This window comes from Elgaria multicarinata, chromosome 9 (assembly GCF_023053635.1).
Source record: "Elgaria multicarinata webbii isolate HBS135686 ecotype San Diego chromosome 9, rElgMul1.1.pri, whole genome shotgun sequence".
Lineage (NCBI taxonomy): Eukaryota > Metazoa > Chordata > Lepidosauria > Squamata > Anguidae > Elgaria > Elgaria multicarinata.
In genome coordinates, this window is record NC_086179.1 from 26241334 (window position 1) to 26260690 (window position 19357).

Below are 19357 nucleotides of genomic sequence, written 5' to 3' on the forward strand. Positions count from 1 at the left end.
AGAGAGGAGTAAAATAAAGAGAAACAAAATGGATTAGAAGAAGTATTCTAGGAACCTGTCCCTGGCACTGTTTAGAATGTCCTATTGCATTGTTGCCCCATTGCATTTCTTTAATTTCATGGCTTTTTGCCTCAATTTCATCATCTATCAATCAAACAAGAAAATGCTACTTGTCTGTCCTTCCCGCAGCTTTACTCGTTAATGTTCATACAGTGCTCTGAAGGGGGAAAGCGCTCTACACAGGATGGAAAAAAAGTAATATTTATGTTGGAAATGAAGGGAACCAAGAATTTAATGAGTTTTAAAAATGAATTGGGGAAAAACTGAAGGACAGTATAGTGCCTTTCTTGGAATCGTTGGTGGTAACTTGTCAGTATCAGGTAAGTGTTGAGGTGTGTCCACCTCTCCTGAGTCCGTTTGGATTTGGGGTTTCTTTCTCCCTTTTGCTCTGACGAATAATGAGACACATGGGTGCAATCGGAGATGGTGTGATAGGAAGAACCAGGTTGAAATCTCTGTGAAGAAAACAAGAATTCCCTGTGCTGGGTCAGATAAAGCTGAGGTCTACTGTGATGTAGCTGCAGACACTTCTTTTGGTGACTACTAGGCTCCCTGCCTCTCCTGGTTTATGCCTACTTAATTTTTATTTTTATTATTTTTAACTGGGAAGCTGGCATGCTGCAAAGTGAGGTTCTGCCCTCTAGCGCCATCTTTCTTTAGGTTTTGTGTTTAGAAGCGGAAACCCTACCTTTACCTTGTGCTTAAGTTCTTGGGCAAGTTACATTTTTCTTTGATTCTCACCACTTTGCCTTCTTGGGAAATGAGTGTTGTCTGACCAGCTGTGCCCACTATGGCAGTCATTTTATGAATGGGAAAGTCCCCCATGGCATGGAATCAAAATTCCAAATGTGCCCACTGCCTCAAAAAGGCTGGGGACTCCTAAGATAAAAGATCAATGAAGAGCAGCACTCTGCTCCCCGAATTGGCCAACCAGGTACCTTTGGGAAGCTCAGCCAGATGGAGATAACCATCCTCTGATGCCTGGCCCTAGAACATGAGAATACAAGATAGACTGCTTCCGAATATGGAGGTTGTATTTAATTGTCCTGGTGTTCTCCAGATCATCCAATAATGCTGGCTGTGGGATTATGGGCAGAGCCACTCACTAGGAATTGGCTTGAATGTTGTTAAGGCCATTCAGAGAGCAATCCTATGCCCCCTAGATAGCATCTGGGAACCATAGGATCCTTCAGATTCCTGGAGCCGAGGTCGGAGATAGTGCTCTGACCACAAAGCATGGAATCGGTGCCCCCCACCCTGTTCCTCTCCTCCTTAGAGCCATGTGGAGAGAACCGCACTGGCTGCCATCCTAGGCCAGGATACAAGCTAGGCAGATGAAAAAGTCCTTCTGTCTAAAATGCAGAGTAGGAGGAGTGGTGAAGACGCCCATTGCCTCTTCTGCTCCTGCCACTCTGCATTGTATGCATTGGTATGGGAGTATTAGGATTGCACCCATATTAATGATTTATTATTATTTTTAATCCACCCAGGTAGTCATCACCACCTTTTCTAGTTATGAATTTTATATGATAAGTATGTGTTCTATAAAGAAGTATTTTCCTTTATCAGAATTGTTTTATTTAAACCAACACTCCCATGAAAGAATGTTGTCAACCATCTTGAGCCCTTTGCATGTTTACTTGGAAGTAAATCCCACTGGATTCAGCGGGGGTTATCTCAGGTAAATGTAGTTTACTCCTGGGTAACTGTACATAGGACTGCCACCCTGAGTATCTGCCTACAAAGGAGAAATGCATCAGTACTACTTCTGCCAGCTTAAGTTTTCTTGATTTGTGGATATGTCTTTAATCAGCCTGCCCCAACCTGGTGCGCTCCAGATATGTTAGACTACAACTCCCAGCATTCCCTTGTCAGCCATGCTGGCGGGGGATTCTGAGAGTTGAAATCCAACACATTTGGAAATGCACCAGGGCCAGATCTACACCAAGCAGGATATAACACTTTGGAAATGGTTTAAAAGCTGTATATGTAATGTGTCCTGGGCCTGAACAGTTGTCAAAACCATTATAAACTGTTATAAAGCAGTAGTGTAGATCCTGCCCAGGTTGGGGTAGGCTGCCTTTGATACAGAGAATAAACAGCAAGCTGTGAATAACTGGGCTTCAGGCAACAATAGTTCTGGCAAGAGAAAATAATAATAATAATAATAATAATAATAATAATAATAATAATAATAATAATTTTTAAAAAAACTTCAGAGGGTTAAAAAGAAATCATGCTCGCTCAACCACAACTTGTACTTTTGGCTTAAATTTGTAAGTAAATGGTAACAGCTGAGCTAAGAGGCCAACAGCAGAGAGGCACCCAGTCGAGATCTATTCAGAGGAGGAGTTTGGGTTCCAGGGAGAATTAATGTCCTGTGCCAAGTGAGTTAGTGCTTCCACACTGGACATCTGCAACAAGAGGCGAAGGGCTTCCAGAATCTGGGAGATTCTTAAAAGAACTACTTCAGGTACAAATCGGTAAGGGCAGCCACTGTGTGAGTGTTGAAAGAGGGAGAGAGAGAAAGAGTTGGAGGAAGGTCAGGAATAGAGTTGCCAACTTTATTTTACTGGTTCATGTTCCTGCACCTTTAATTGCAGCTTGATATTGCTTATCTTTATGCTGTGGAAAGCTTTACTGCTGGTTTCGGCAGGTCAATCTGCTGTCAAGGCATAGGAGCAAGCTACTTTTCCTGGTCAGTTGGCAACCTTAGCTAGGAGGGTAGTCCATCAGAATACATTTTCACAAATTATGTTAAAGCGCAACCTAGGCATGCCTACTTGGGATTAAACCTCTCTCACTTCAATGAGGTTTACTTTTGAATAAACATGCATGGAATCAGAGGCACTAAGGATTTTTAGTTTCAGATGCATTGTCTGCAAACAGTATAGGAAGCTAAAGAGAGCCCTTAAATTTTAAAATGTATTTATTACATTTCTGTACCGCCCAATAGCTGAAGATCTCTGGGTGGTTCACAAAATTTAGAAACACAGAATACGCCATAAAATACAATACAATATACGATGGCTTAAAACTGCAGTATAAAAGCACAACCAGAGTAAAACCTGGAGCAGTGCAGAGATTTAAAATGCAATAGCAGATTTAAAACATCAGAGCTAAAAACCGGAATGTTAAAGGGCTGGGAAAATAAAACGGTATTTACCTGGTGCCAGGTAGAGTACAACACAGGTACAAGGCAAACCTCTCTAGGATGCTAGTGACATAACTGAGGTGCCACAGCAGAAAAGGCCCCTTTCCTGCCACTTGCCTCACTTCTTTTGGCAGGAGCTCCTGCAGAACTCCTGAAGATGTTTTTGGTTGATACATGTGCTATGGGAAACACCAGCGTAACCAGTGTGGTGGTATATCTGAGAGTCCAATTAGACATGACTTGAAGCATTTGCTTCGAAACTAGCCACATCTCTTTCTTTATAAAATTCAGGTGCTGTCCCCACAATACCTCCAGTATCAGAGGCAGCATATGCCTATATACACCAGTTGCTGGGGAACATGGGCAGACGGGTGCTTTTGACTCGTGTCCTGTTTATGGGTTTCCCGTAAGCAGCTGATCAGCCACTGTGGGGCTGCCTAGTCATGCTGAAAGCCCTGGGATGGCTGCGTTGTGGCACTGTGTTGATTATATGACACAGCAGCCATCTCGAAGCCGTAACGGGACTTTCCTATGAAACTCCGAAGAAAAAAAGGCAGGGACTTACCCTGACTTTTTTCTCCAGAGTGAGGCGAATACAGTGTATCCACCATCTAGCCTCCCTTCAGAGTTACAGTGGAGGTGTGGCTGGGCGGATGGCGACCCCTGATTGGTTGCCATCTGCCCATGCTTTCACTGCAGTGTTGGGATTAGCAGCTGTTGCCCTGCAGCAGTGAAAGCGCGGGGTTTGAGCTTATCGCGACATCAATCGGCTGTTGTACAGCGAGCCCTCAAGTGAACAGAATGCTGGACTAGATGGACCCATGGCTCTTTTTTTGTTCTTATATTTTTACGATCCAGATTGAGACAGCTGTCGTAGTGGGGGAAGTTATTTCTCTCTCCACATGCCATTTCCCTACTCCCCTCCCCCAGCTAAAGATAAATGCCTTAAAAAAAAACCTGGGGAAAATAGCAGCCAGAAGAGGTTGTGTGTGTGTTCAATGGAGGGTTAGATCCAGACTTAATCCTGCTTAGAGTAGACCAGGGGTAGGCAACCTTTTGAGCCCAGGGGGGCCCATTTGGAAATTTGAGAAACTGTCTTGAGCACAACTATATGATGGCTATCATAGGTGGGCAGGGCTAGTCACAAAGGACTAGCAACCTCCCAGACTTAGCTCATTTTTAACTATCCAGGCCCTCAAGACAGCCATTATGAATCTAGCCAAATCCTCCATGGGAGCCATTTTGTGGTGGTGCCCACAGCAGTATCTTAAATTCCCAAATGTGCCCATGAGTCCAAAAAGGTTGGGGACCCCCGGGTATTTTGGAATTTTACTTATGGCCAATCTGGCCGTATTTTGGTTCTTCCCCCCCCCCCCCAAAAAAACCCCAATGTCAACCAGTGAAGGAGTTGATTTATTTTTTTAACTTAGAAAAATGGAGAATATTACTCACATGGAGGGGAGTGTGAGAGATCTCCTGACTCCTATGCCATATAGCACAGCAGCTTTCCCCAACCTGGGGGATGGTAGGCATTGTAGTCCAGCACATCGGGGGGCACCAGGTTGGGGAAAGGTGCCATATGAGATAAGCCAGTGCTGATCACCGGAGGCAAAATGGTTAAAGGAACAAGAATTTCTGGGAATGCTGTTGTTTGCTGAAATATCAGAACACTGCGGGGGATATGCTTAGCTTTATTTTTGTTTTCTTCTACCCAGCTAAAAAAACAGTTGTGTGGGATAAGACAAAGTCTCTCATTTTATCCCTGAGGCTTGTCCTTGGGAGTGGAAAGATTTCACTTAACAGTGGAAGCTGGTGGTTCCAATTTTGGTGGGGCAATGAGGAGTTCCAGTCAAAACACTAAATGAGTTATCCAAGGGGCTGAATCCAATCCCCAAACTAGGTTCAGCCCTTTGGAGAACACCTTTAGAGTTTGGGATGGTTCTGACTGAAATTCACAGCCCCACCAAAATCAGAGCCACAAGCCTACACTGTTCACTTCTGTCTTCCTTTTTGACTGCTGTCACTAACAAAGTAGAAGGTCATGAAGTTCCTAAACTTCTAAACTGAAGGAAAGGGAGAAGCTCTTTGGGACCATCTGAAGCGTATACTGCTGCCAAGCTTGTTGAAGGGACTGCATTACTAAGACATCAAGGTGCCTTGTTTTTTTCAGGATCCTTGAAGCAAACATAATTGGCTGGCAAATATTTTGGGATGAACTGGAGCCTGAAAGCAGTAGAAGGACTCTTGGATTCCGAAGCCCCTTTGAAAAGACCCAACTAACCAAGATAGCTGTGGTGGTCATTGAGAAAAACACACACACAGAGTTGGGCAATACCTTTACTCAAACCAAACGAATATTCCCTCAAATGTGCACATTTTCAAGTTCTCCAGAACTCTGCACCAGGTGCTTTTTGTACCACCTCTGTCACCTGATAAAGCTTTCTGGAGAATCTGAAAGCTTGCACACAATTTGGGGAGAATTCTGATTGGTCCTAATAAAGGTAAAGTCTCTTTAGTCATGGGGCAACTTCCTTCTGAAATGGGAAGGAGCGCGTTCCTACAGTGCATAGGATGGATCTACACCTTCTGTCAAATCATTACGAATGTGGAATAAAAAGCAGGATGTAGCACTATGGGAGCGGTATATGGAATGTGGATTATGCCCCAACAGTTGTCAGTACACTTCAATACCGCTATAAAGCAGTAGTGTAGATCCAACCTCAGTAACTTTGTTGAGCCTTGTGGCTTCATGATGCCAGTGGAAACCCTTTTGGGAGATTGGTGGTTTGGGCAAGATATTTTCATTGCGAGCCTCTTGTGTGTTTCTCCGGTCATCACCTCATGGGAACTGAGGAAGGGCAAGGCATAAGGTGAAAGATCTCTCTCTCTCTCTCTCTCTCTCTCTCTCTCTCTCTCTCTCTCTCTCTCTCTCTCTCTCTGTGAGAATCTAAACAACAGGATTGGGAAGAAGGTAGATTAGGATCTACTGGTAGATCTCTGGGTGATTTGCAGTAAAATAGCAAGTATTTCTGACTCCCAATTGTTTAACAATATCAACAACAAAATGACACCCCTCCCCCTAAATTATCCTGCTGAAATGCCTCCATAGTTTGGGGGAAGGAAGACTGGGTCTTTGTGAGGAGGAGTGGGTGGGACTGTGAACTCTGTTCTCTTCTGTTAATCAAAACAGATGTCTGGGCTCAGGATTCTATAATTCCAAGTACATTCCTTTTGAGCCAGGCTCCAAGTGGTAGATCTTGGTGTTCTAGTAAACCACCACCACCCCCACAAAAAAAAAGCATGTAGATGCTACAAGCCTGAAGTCCGGCCACCTCTTTTTTACTGTGCCAGCGTTCGGAATGCTTCTGTTGGCTTTTTCCCAGCCAAGATAATTAGATGGTTAGCCTCCTTATGCAATGAGCTGAATTTCACCCACTTCATAAGAGGAAATGAAAGACTTACGGCAATGCCTTAGATCAGGAGTGGGAAAACTGTGCCCTCTCCCCAGATTTTGTTGGAGTTCATTTCCCATCAGCCACAGCCCACATGACCAATGGTCAGGGATGATGGGAGTTGTAGTCTAGGAGCATTTGGGGTGGTGAAAGTTCCCTACTCCTGTCTTAGTGGGTTGCACAAGAATCGCCTGGCCTGGGGTGGATCATGGATAGGGATTTCCAAGGGGTGTTACTTAGGTTATTTGCTGTGAATACAATACACTGAATGTACATAGGACAACTGGAGTGGAGGCAGGAAGGGGTTAGGGTTACTTCAGCCTTCTCCAACCTGGTACTTTCCAGATGCTTTGGACTACAACTCCCATCCTGCCTGGGACTTATGGGAGCTGCACTTGAAAACTTCTGGGGGGTATTATGTTGGGAAGCCTCCAACTTGAACTGGGGGTCCTCCATGTTTCACTCTCTCTTCTAGAAGCCATAGGCCTTTTCCTGAGAGGCTTCATTTATCTTTAAGGAGCTCTTGTCCACCATTAATGGTAGGGAGCCCACTTAAACATCGCCAGCAAAGAGGAAATGCATCACTGAAAAGGAAGGTAGCAATTTGCATACAATTTGCATACGCTAATTTATATGTCTATATGCACATTTAGAAATAAATGCCATCATTCAAATAGAACTACAAGACATCTAAACATAAGTGGGGGAAACTGTGAGCAGGTGACCTTTGTAGAGTCTCTTCAGATGACCTGTATTTCCAGATTCTAACTGTTGATAGGCAGTTTCAGGACCTCTGGCCTCCCTTCTTATCTATAAACTGGACATGGACTGGACAGCCCATCAAAAAGAGGTCTGTAATGTAGGACACTTGGCCATCTTAACTGAGGAATCCCTGATAAGCTTCTGAAGGACCCCCAGGTTTCTAGGAATGTAGGTTAGAAACCAGGGGGTCTCCTTATTAGCAGCGGGCTGCCACTGTGATAAGCAAAACCCTGTGATTTTGCTGCTTTGGGGTGGTGGCAGCTAAACCTGATGCTGCAGCAAAAGTGTGGGGGTTCTGGTGGCCAGTCCCACCCCTTGCCCTCTGCTCAGGTGGACGGTGACCAATCAGGGGTCACCATCCACCTGGCCATGCCACTGCCGCAACTTTGGAGCGAGGGTAGACAGTAGATGTGTTGTACTCACTCCACTCTGGAGAAAAAAGTTGGGGTAAGTCCCCAACTTTTTTTCTTCGCAGATTTGTGGGAAAGCCCCCAGGGTGGGTGCGTGGTGGGGGCTGCATCATATAATCGATGCAACAGCACCATGCATATACCCTGGCATTTTCCTTGCATATAGACAATCCCCAGGACTTTAGAAACTCAGAGTATTGCTAGCATGCCTGTGACTAGTTTACCCTCTTATTATTCAACAGCTCCGTGATCCTACTTAACTGTAGCATTAAAGCTCCTGCATTCCTTGCTTGCTTTTCTAGGAAGTTCCCATTTTCCTTTAGCTCTTTGCTAAGTTTGACATAGTCTCACCTGAAGCTCAGCGTTTTGTCCATTCCCACCAACAGACATTGGTGCAATGAGAAGACATTTTCAGTGTCATTCTGTGGGACCAAAAATACTGTATCTACTCATTTCTATGGGACACCTTTAACTTTGGGGTAAGTTGCCTAGATTTATGAGCTCCTGCCAAGCGTGGCAAATAGCTGATCATAATGATCTTGGGAGGTTTAAGGGGAGGGCATGATGCTTACAATGAAGAATGAACAGTTTAAAACTTCTTGTATATGGCTGATTGAACAGAGTTAAGAATGTAGCTCTCATGTAGAATAGAAGAATGGAATAGAAAGGAAAGGGTAAAATGCTCACAAATTGGGGTGACGTAGCAAAAAGAGGTGTGAATTTACATAACACATTTGTTGCCAGTTAAAATGTCTCCTGATTCGTCAAGTAAACATATAATGTAATGGGATGCAAGAGATGGGAGCTAATAAGCAAACACAGTATGTGAACAAAAACCAGCTTTGTAAATATTTCATTTATAACAAACATACACAGAAAATTATTAAGCTCAACGGCAAGGATTAACATACTTGCATTTTAATCTGTTATGTAAAGGAATTTATCTTAAAAGCCAAGGGTTTACCTTCCCAGTTTACTGTGCTATTGTTATGGACTGGGAGGGAGAGATGACTGTCCCTACTGGTGATTCCCTTCTTTACCAGGGCTACCCAGAAAAAGGAATTAGTGACAGGCTCTCACTAGACAGGACAAAGCTCCAGGCACACTGTACTTCAGGGGAAAGCAACCTTTTTGGGCCCTTGGGATCATTGGACAATTTGAGAAACTGTTCTGGGCACCATCACAAAATGGCTGCCATGGGAGGTGTGGCAAGCCACAAAGGACAAGTAACCTGCCCAAATGAATGTGTACAGGACAGAGATGAAGACTGAGCCCAAACATAGGGCTCCAACACACCTATTTTTCCCCCTGGTTTGTCTTCGAGGTTTTTTTTACCGCTGTTTCCTAAGCACTGCAAGGGCTCCCTCACACGTGGTCCCTTTCATATGAGTTTTTGCTTGTTTGCTCTTCTATTCCATGCTGCCCCCGCCTTCCTCCTCTGATGAGTGTGGGCTCTTTCTCCCCTCCTCGCTCTGCCTTTGTCATCTAGCAGTTACTCTTAAGGTTTCATCTGGGCTCTGTTTCTGCACACAATGAGGGGAGTGGGTGGTTGGAGCACTAAAAAGTCCATTCAACTGACTAACAAGTCCCTACAACGAATGTGCTGGAGGAGGAGAAAGACCCCGCCCCCCCTTTTGTCATCAAGACTCCATTAGCACACGCCCCCAACAAAGGAAAAAACAAAAATGCACCAAAGTGAAATGCAACAAGGGGGGAAGGGGCGAGATGAGTGCAGGACAGGGACGACGTCATGTGAGTACAAATCCACATACCAGGAAGGGCGAGTGTGCTATCAATTGCTGGTGTGATGGAGCTCATAGTAAACAATTTCTTTGAATCTACAATTTGCCACACCAACAGAAACCTATTTCACAGAAGGCACACTCTTTTTCTCTCCCTACTCCTCTGCCAGCCAACTCTTTTCCTCCCCTTATACACACACATAGAGTGACCATAAGAAAAGGAGGTCAGGGCTCCTGTACCTTTAACAGTTGCATAGAAAAGGGAATTTCAGCAGGTGTCATTTGTATATTATATGGAGAACCTGGTGAAATTTCCTCTTCGTCACAACAGTTAAAGCTGTAGGAGCTATACTAGAATGACCAGATTTAAAAGAGAGCAGGGCACCTACAGTTTTAACTGTTGTGATGAAGAGGAAATTTCACCAGGTTCCCCATATATACAAATGGCACCTGCTGAAATTTCCTTTTCAATACAACTGTTAAACATGCAGGAGCCCTGTCCTCCTTTTCATATGGTCACCCTACACACACAGAAGCCATATATCCATCATGCATGCATATATACGTACATACATGTCCCTCCATTCTCTTTCTCACTGCAAGCTTCCGAAAGACCAAACTCACTATTTTAGGATCCCTCCAAAATCCCCCCAACCCCTTTCTCTTTCTCACACACCTTGACGGGCACCAAGAAAGGTGTCCGAGACACATTGGTGCTTGTGGACACCACGTTGTTCCCTAAGAGCTGCCCTAATCTGTCCACCTGTTTTAGGGAGTTTCTGAGCCCCAAGGCCCCCTCACTCAAGCCCAGGCCTAGGGGTGGAAATAATAAAAAGAAAGGTGTTCTGGATTTTCTTGTTGAAAGCCCAGGAACACCAGTCTCAATTAAAACTTGTGCAAATTCTGAAAACACAGATAGTAGTTTTGTAAAGTTAATCTAACTTAGCTAGTTCCATGTTACCTACTTGGGTAGAGTTTTGGGTTCCAGAGCATATGCAGAGTTAATTGCAGAGAGGGTGGTTTGAGAGAGCATCTTAGCCTCCAACTAGATACTGGTGATACTGTTATTTTGTCCAATTTTTTAACAGCTTCCATTTCTGATGTCAGTAGCCTAGCCAACAAATCAGAAAATTACTTATTGTCTGTAGACTCCTTAATAACTACTAACAACGCTAAACTTAAATCTCAAAAGGCTCCGCTGGTTTGAAGATTCAGTTAGCCTATTCTAAAAATAATAAAAAAAAGAGCTTAGGTTTTTGGATGTGTATTGGGAACAAAAGAGATGAGATAAGCCTATTCAGGTTTCCCATCAGGGTGCCAATTCACCAGAACCTCTAGGGGGCACTGTTGTGCTACAACAGAATATAAGGATTTGTCAGGATTGGACATTGAGTAGCTGGAGGATTATCATAATTTTATTTTATTATTGCAACACCTGCAAGCCTTTGGAAATGGAGTAAAATGTAAAGGCCACAATCCACCGTGGAGTTGATTGCTAACAGGCTTAAACGTGCTTAATTCTGTGTTGGCTCATGGGTCAGGATAGCAGAATTTATTGATTAGAACTATTATGTCTAGTCTGAAAAGTTGGTTCACTGTAAATGAAGGAGGACAGAAAATCAACACTTTCTAAATGATAAACAGCCTCTATTTACTGCTTTCTGGAGTTCTAAGTACAGAGCGAATGTGAAAAGAAAAAATAATAACTCTGACATCCATTCAACTTTAATGAACAGATGTATTGGTTGTATCATCTCTATTTGTAATGGCAATTAATTACAGATGGATAATGTTAAGTATAAATATTGCATTTAAGTTTGTGTGTGTGTATTTAAGCATTCCCACAAGATGTGAGCTGTAACATTTTAAACCAATAAAAAGCTAGGCACAAATGCTTTATGTACGTTGAGTTCCCTGCCACCTGGTGTTTCAATATTTGACAAAGTATAACAAAAATGTATGCGGCGCTTATGTACAATCATTGAAAAATCATATACATGCATTTAAACACATTGTAGAGGAAAAGCTGGGAGGGCAAGAAAGAAACGCTAAAGAGAATCTGCACCTGGAAAATGAAATGTTTTTATGTGCGAAGAGGGGAAGAAAGGCAGATATCAAAAGGGAGCACATTTTGTATTGTGGGATTTGCCAAGAACTGCTTAGAGATATATAAGGCCCTAGTGACTGAGGATTTTTCAGGGTAACCAAGCAACTTGAAACTATGCCGGGGGACCGAGGCTTAAGGCACAGTCCTGCCAGATGTGCACAATTCCTCATAAATGGAGAATAAAGAGCCTGTGCATAGGAGCCACTTCTAGGGTGGCCACTTTTGATTTGCCAAAAAAGAGGAAACCCATCACCCAAAACAGAGGACAAAAGAGGACACAAATATCTTTAGATACAAATTTAGAAACAATAATTGTTATTTAAAGACAAATGCAGTACATCTCATCGTAGTTCCTGGACAATGAGATCTTGGCCATGGTGGTTCAGCCATTGGTATCCTCAACACTCAATTATTGTAATGCACTCTATGGGGGCTACCCTTTGGCCTGGTTCAAAATTTGCAATTGGTGCAGAATGCAGCTGTCTGGCTACTAAAAGGGGCTCCTTTTGGCTGCATGTTACACCTCTGTTAAAAGAGTTGGCTTGCACTACCAGACCAAATTTAAGGTGTTGTTAACATACAAAGCCCAAAACAACTTGGGACCAGGTTACCTTAGGAATCGCCTCACCTCTTATATCCCTGCCCAATCTCTGTGATCATCAAGGAGCGTTCCTTAGGGTGTCGCATGTTTGTGAGGTTCACCCGAAACCCAACCAGATGTTTGAGGTTCACCCGAAAGCCATCCAGGCATTTGCATAAACATCGGGCTAAAAACACAAAGCAAGAAAAGTACAAATGGGCAATGGGCAATAAAAGCAGGCTAAATATAATAACAGGAAAATAAGGAACAATTGAACAAGCTGTCAACAACTGATTGTATACTAAAAATGATTAAGGGCACAATCCAATTGATTGTACCCTTGATGATCTTAAACCCCAGAATTTGGAGGTTTACACTCATCCTATGCAGGGTGGGAGCATCTTCTCCTCTCTGTCTTCCTACCCTGCATTTTTTTTTTGCTAGACAGGCTTTTGCCAATCTAGCTAAGCTGCTTTGGAAGGGGAGGGAAGGAAGCTGGAGAGGCTTCAGTATAGCTCATATCTTGGCCTCCTCCCTTGCCCTTCACCAAAAAGTCTCCTTTCCCTCCTCTCCAAGGTTGCTCTTCTGAGAGGAGCCAGCACAGTTCTTTCTGCACCAGCTGTGACAGGGTGGGGGTGGAGGCAGATCTGTGACACCTCTTTCTGAGGTCAGAGCACTGTCTCCAGCCTCAGAGGGTGGACACTTTGCAAACCTATGGTCCCTCAGACACTGTTTATGTGCCTTAGGATTGCTCCCTATGTCCCCACTTGGCCATGGAAGCTCAGTGGGTGACTTTGGACTTTAGACTCTCAGCCCAACCTCCCTCACAAGGTTGTTATTGTGAGGATAAAATGGTGAGGAGGAGGATTGTGTACACTGCCTTAGGTTCCTTGGCGGAAAAAGGCAGGCTATAAATGTAATAAATATAAAAAACTGTTGAGATAAAAAGCAACTCACACATCTGTTTTGCTGGTTAATAAATATCTCATTTATTTTCCTACAGTAAAAGTGGTTTTCTGACAGGATCCCTATGAGGTAAAATCTCATATCTTCTGTTAGAAAATGAGCATTTCCTTGGATGTGGTAATTGGAACATTTTCATGAGGGTGCTGCTGTGTTCTACCTTGGACCAGTCCTACCAGTAGGCAGAATGAGGCGACTACCTCAAGTGGCAGTTGTTGGGGGACAGCAGTGGCACCCTCCTAGCTGTTCCTTGTGAACTCTCCAACCATTCCCTGTATTGGAGGACTGAGTTAGGTATGCCACACAACCTGTCATGGGCCCCTAGTCTAATCTGCTGCCTCAGGTGTTGTTGTGGTACTTCAACACTACCAATGCTGTCTCATTGGTAGTGTTGAAGTAAGAATTCAACTGCCAGGCCAGTCCACTTCTGTGTATGGACTGGGAAGGGTGGGGACGATCTTGTCCTTTGCCTCAGGCAGCAAAATGTCTTGGGCCATCCCTGGTTCTGCAATATCAAGATAGAGGGGAAATGTCATTTAATGTTGATTCATCCAACCAAAAAGCAATGTGATGTGAATCTTTTATAATGAAGAGATTCCTAAGCCTGAACTAAACCTATTCCTGAACTAATATAATTGTGTGTATTATATTAGCATTTGCAAAGTCGGATCAGTGGGGGATCCTTCCTCTGATTCTCCCCCCATATCTCCATCACCACCCACAGAATTTATTTCCAGTTACAGAGCCCTGCTGTACTTGTTTCATAATGTGCAGTTCTGCTCTGAGTCACCATAACAAATTCTCTCGCATTTTTAATCTAGGTTGATTGGAAAGAACCTCTATGGTAGCTCAAGCTGCACCTCAGCGTCAGAACTTGAACAGTCTTCTGTTGCCCCAGATCCCACGAGCCATGGGGAAATCTAAGAAGAAAGAAGAGGCTGTCTTCCTGAGGAAGAAGATCACCCTCTTGAGAGCTTTCTCACTCCTCATTGGCAGCATGGTGGGCAGCGGCATATTCATCGCTCCCAAAGGGGTGCTGAAAAACTCCGGCAACGTGGGCTACTCCTTAATCGTCTGGTTTGTGTGCGGGATTCTCTCTATGTTTGGTGCGTGGTGAGTTTCTTTTCTCTCCTTCTTCAGCTCTTGGAGGATGAGGAGCCCCATTGGCCCTTCTGTCCTGTTTAATTGGTAGCTGCAATGCTCTCCTCCAGCCATTGGAGGTGGCGGCGCTGCAGAGCAGCAGGAAGCGAATTGACAGCTCCTTCCTCTGGCAAGCTACCATGGCTGTATAGGGAACCAGGAACATTGTTCCTGCTGCTAGAGGTACAGTACACCCCCAGGTACACCCCCTGGAGCTTTATACAATGTCTCTGGTGGTATAAATGCAAGATATTAGCCCAGGCTCCAGAACTAAAGCTGTGTTCTGGCTCATGGTTAGAGATGAAGGGGCATTAATCCTCTGATATATAATCAGATAGCTGATGTAATTTAACTACCCCTGCTTACATGACACCTCCACCATGTCCACAATGTACTCAGCCTTTGTTTTTGCCTTGAACTTGAGTAGACCCTTGCAATGCCAGAGAGAGTTAATGGGTAACTAATATGAATTGAGATCTTATCAGAACACAGCCTAAGAGGCAACCTACATTGCGTGATGCAATTTGGAAGGCTGATTTGAAGTCTTTGACCCATAGGATGTATAAAGCAGCCAATTTTAATCCTTCAAAGAATCCGGAAATGGAAGCCTCGGTAAAGCGGCGGATTTAATCTCTAGTGTAGATATACTCAAGGCTGAAAGTGGCAGAGGGCTGCAGACATTCCAAAATGGCTCTACCATGTACGAGATGGTTCCAATCTTCACCCAGAACCCTCCCCAATGTTGCTGGGAAGAAGAAACAAGCAAACAATGGTAGTTCCTCAGTTTTGAAGTCATAAAATCCAGTAATTAATTCAAAACCTCTCCATCCTTAGGTGAAACACACAGGCTCTTTTTAATAACCCTTTTCTGTCAAAGAGAACTGAGATTAAGTATGAGAGTCAAAATGGAATTCACACCCCTCCTGCCCTACATGAAATGGGAAGCTAAGAGGCAACAATTTACTGGAAGTTCTCTGCAACAATAAATACAGTGATTCTATTTGTACTGTGTGTGTATTGGCCAAAACATGGATGCTGCAGGCCAGGCATTTAGGTTAAAAAAAACCCAGGGTAGATTCTAAGCTGGCTGTTGACCATATGGCACTGTTGTGGATGTACATATGGAGACCCCATGGCAGGTTTACATCACAGTCTCCAGTTTTAGCTTCATGGATATCAGCGGGGATCATTCTAAGCACAATGATTTTCATGGCTCACCAACCCTTCATGCTGATCTGCGTTGTTCCGGTCCCCAGTTGCGGTGGTTCTGGCAGTACTACAGCTGCAGTCCTACCCATACACTTGTGATAAAGGAGTCTGCTCCATTGAGCTCAATGGGACTTACTTCTGAACGGATTACGAAGTTAGACATTTTTGTTTTTGAAGCAGGAACTCAAAACGACAGACCTCCCTGTGCATTGAGGAGTGGTGCACAGGGAAAGAGGGAGGAGTCCACGAAGCTGCCAGTACAAAGTCAGACCTCTGGTTCACCCTTGCCCAATATTGTCTACACTGACTGGCAGCGGCTCTTCAGGGTTTTGGGCAGGGCCCTTTCCCAGACTACTTATAGATGCTTGGAAAGCAGGTGCTCTAATGCTGAGCTGCAGTCCTTCCTCTAGATCAGGGATGTTGAACCTCAGGCCCATGAGCCATATCTGATCCAATTGGGTTTCCAATGTAGTCCTCTGGGATTGCCCAGAAGGTCCTACCCCCTTCCCCTACCCACAATGGCTGATCATTTAGGTGGTTTCCCAACTTCTCCATTTCCCCCCATTCTAAAAGGTTGAAATGCTTCTCCTAAGGCTTAGTTCATGGCAGTAAGAGCTTTAAGCTAAACCTTTTTGGAAATTTGACCCCACCCCTTTTGTCCCACCCATGGTGGGAATGTGGCCCTTCTCTGGAGCTGGAGCATCTCTGGAGCTGGAACATATGAGGGAAGGTTACAACAGCTGGGATTGTTTAGCTTGGAAAAAAGGAGGCTAAGGGGAGACATGATAGAGGTGTACAAAATGATGCATGGTGAGGAGAATGTGGAGAGGGTGACATTTTTCTCCCTCTCCCATACCCAGGGTCATCCCAGGAAGCTGATTGGTGGGAGATTCAGGTCAGATAAAAGGAAGCACTTCTTCACACAGCGCATAGTTAAACTATGGAATTCGCTACCCCAAGATGTAGTGGTGGCCCCCAACTTGGATGGCTTTAAAAGGGGGTTAGATAAATTACTGGAGGAGAAGGCTATCAAGGGCTACTAGTCCTGATGGCTATATGTTACCTCTAGTATTTTGGATGATAGCTCCCAGGTTTCTTGACCATTGGTCATGTTGGCTGGGGCTGATGGGAGTTGAAGTCCAAAAACTCTGGAGGGCACCTGGTGGGTGAATGTTGGGTTATATCTTACTTGTTTGTGTTTGTTTGTTTGTTTTTTAAAAAAATGATTGTGTTTGTATGTTATTATTGTGTAACCTCATTGTGTTACTTCATTGTATTATTATTATTATTATTATTATTATTATTATTATTATTAAAGCATTCAAAATTATGTGTAAGTTTTGTACATGTAATATGCCGATCTATGATTATAATAAATGTATCTACCTGTCTGGACTAGATGGACCCTTGGTATGATCCAGCATGGCTCTTCCTATGTTCTTAAAAAAAACCATCCCATCAGCATGACATGCAGAGGGAATTCTTCTAGGGGGTTTGCTAAAGCTATTTTGTACCTGAATCCCTCCAGGTGCTCTGAGCTATGCAGAACTTGGCACACGAATCACAAAGTCTGGAGGCCATTACATCTACATCTTGGAGACCCTGGGCCCCCTACCAGGATTCCTGTTCCTATGGGCCGAATACTTTGCTATAAGGTAAACTTTTCTGTCTGCGACCTGTCATAAATGTAACGACAAATTAAAAATGTCCCAAATGGACATTTGGAGCATTTATGTATATAATATATAGTTAAATGTCAATGGGAGAAATGACAGACTTTTAAAGAAAGAATACAGCAACCTTCCCTAACCTAGTGCCTGCTAGAAGTTATAGAATCCAACTCCCATCAGCCCCAGCCAGCATGGCCAATGGTCAGGAATCCTGGGAGTTGTAGTCCAAAACATCTGAAGGGCACCAGGTGGGGGAAGGCTGGCCCACGCTAATGGCCATATTATATTTCCGGGAGAAAGGCAACTTTGTGTAACTAATGCTGCAACCCTATACTCACTTTCCCAGGAGTAAACCCCATTTATCTCAGTGGGGATTACTTCTGAGTACACATGTATAGGATTGCATTGTGACAAAACTCTGTGAATGTTCTCCCTTCCAAGTGAAGAGAGTTTTTTTTAAAAAAAAAAATCCTACTTTTTTAGGCCTTTAGTTTTTAAAACGGTGTAGTGCATTTTAAGATCTTTGCTCTGCTTTTGCTTTGGTTTTATTCTGTTCTTTTAAACTTTTCAGGTTTTTATATTATGTTGAATGATTCATTTGTTCATTTCATAGAATCATAGAATTACATTTATGTTTTTTAAGTTTTGTTTTGTGAACTGCCCAGCTGTTGGGCAGTTTAAATATGTACTAGTTAATCATTATAATAAAACACTTTGCAGCATGATGTACTATGGTACACTATGAGTTGGATCCAGATTTAGATGTGGCAAATGGCATTGGGAATGTCCCCACCCACTCCTCTCCACTGCCTCCCCTCCAGCCCCCTGAAATGCAGCTGTGTCGGTGGATGATAGTGAATGGAGTGAGCTTGGGACAGGGGAGGGGAAGGGGGGGTGTCATGGGAAATCAGACAGAGGCGCCTTCCATAACTGGAACCCATCCATTCACAGATGGCAGATCTTGGGTCCATCTCAGTATAAAATACGCTGTGCCATGTGCAACTATTTGACATGCCCATATGATTGATTTCAATCCTTGATATAGGACTTATATGATAGTTGACATGAAATGGCATTTAGTGTTTGATGATCAATGACAGCTGATATGAGATGGTATTTGGTATCTGGCATTATTTGATAGATGTTGTGCATCTGTATTTGACAGAAAGCTTATGAGATTTCATATCTGGCATCTGCCAAAATCCAAACAACCAAAGCAGCTGTTCTAAAGCCCTTGAACTTTAAATTTAGGATTAAAAAAATTGGACTCAAAAGATCAACATTTTGCATTCAGAACTGAGTGAGAAAACCTGTAATGTTGACATCTTGAAAATACATACCAATATTTGTTTCAATTTTAGTAATATATGGTAGCATCTCAGCTTCAAACATGAATAATTAGCAATGCAATTCTATATATGTCTACTCAAAAGCAAATCCCTGAGTTGAGTGGGGCATATTCCCAAGTAAGTTGGTTTGGGAATGCAGTCTAAAACATAAAATATACAGAAGTTCTATTGGTGTAGTTTTATAACCATATCAAACTCCACAAGGGATGTATTTTGAATATTTTTAATCGGAAGAATCCATATATCGACATTTTGGGTGTTGTACTACATTCAGGAAACCTGTAAACTACAATTTACAACTCAATGAAGTCTATAAAAACAGTCTACATTAACTGGCCTCCTGATATGTATTTATCATATTTCTTTAATGTTCTTAGTGTGGAATGCAAGGGGCTATCCCATTTCTCCCTCCTAACAAGCCCGCTAGGAGGGTTAGGCTAAAAGAAAATGGTCTGGTTTGTGTAATCAGTGTGGGAAACCATGCATTTTGGTTGTATCCCCCACTCCCTCCCATGCCTTCCTTTTACTTAATTACATCTGCCGCATTGTGGGTTGCCATGTCGTCCGAACCTGGTGCATAGCACAGCTGGGGTCACTTCTAACCTACCCTCCAACCCATGGTTTCTAGCATTTATTTATTTATTACATTTATATACCGCCCCATAGCCGAAGCTCTCTGGGTGGTTTACAAAAGTTAAAAACAGTAAACGTTAAAAGTATACAAAACTTAAAAACATAAAAACAACAGTATCCATTTAA

The 19357-nt window shown here is 43.3% G+C and overlaps 1 protein-coding gene across 4 annotated transcripts in view; it reads left to right on the forward strand.

Moving 5' to 3' along the window:
* The first annotated feature begins 293 nt into the window (after window positions 1–293).
* LOC134403981 (cystine/glutamate transporter-like) overlaps window positions 294–19357 on the forward strand; it is a 35364-nt gene continuing 16300 nt past the window's right edge. The window contains exons 1-4 of one of the 4 annotated variants that reach the window (XM_063134529.1): window positions 2475–2543; window positions 8225–8317; window positions 14052–14336; window positions 17108–17234. In XM_063134529.1, the coding sequence (XP_062990599.1) occupies window positions 14072–14336; window positions 17108–17234 (392 nt within the window). In that variant the 5' untranslated portion in view covers window positions 2475–2543; window positions 8225–8317; window positions 14052–14071. Of the gene's footprint in view, window positions 381–2474; window positions 2544–8224; window positions 8318–14051; window positions 14337–17107; window positions 17235–19357 lie in introns of those variants that run through there. The other 3 variants (XM_063134527.1, XM_063134526.1, XM_063134528.1) reach the window with 3 other exon arrangements.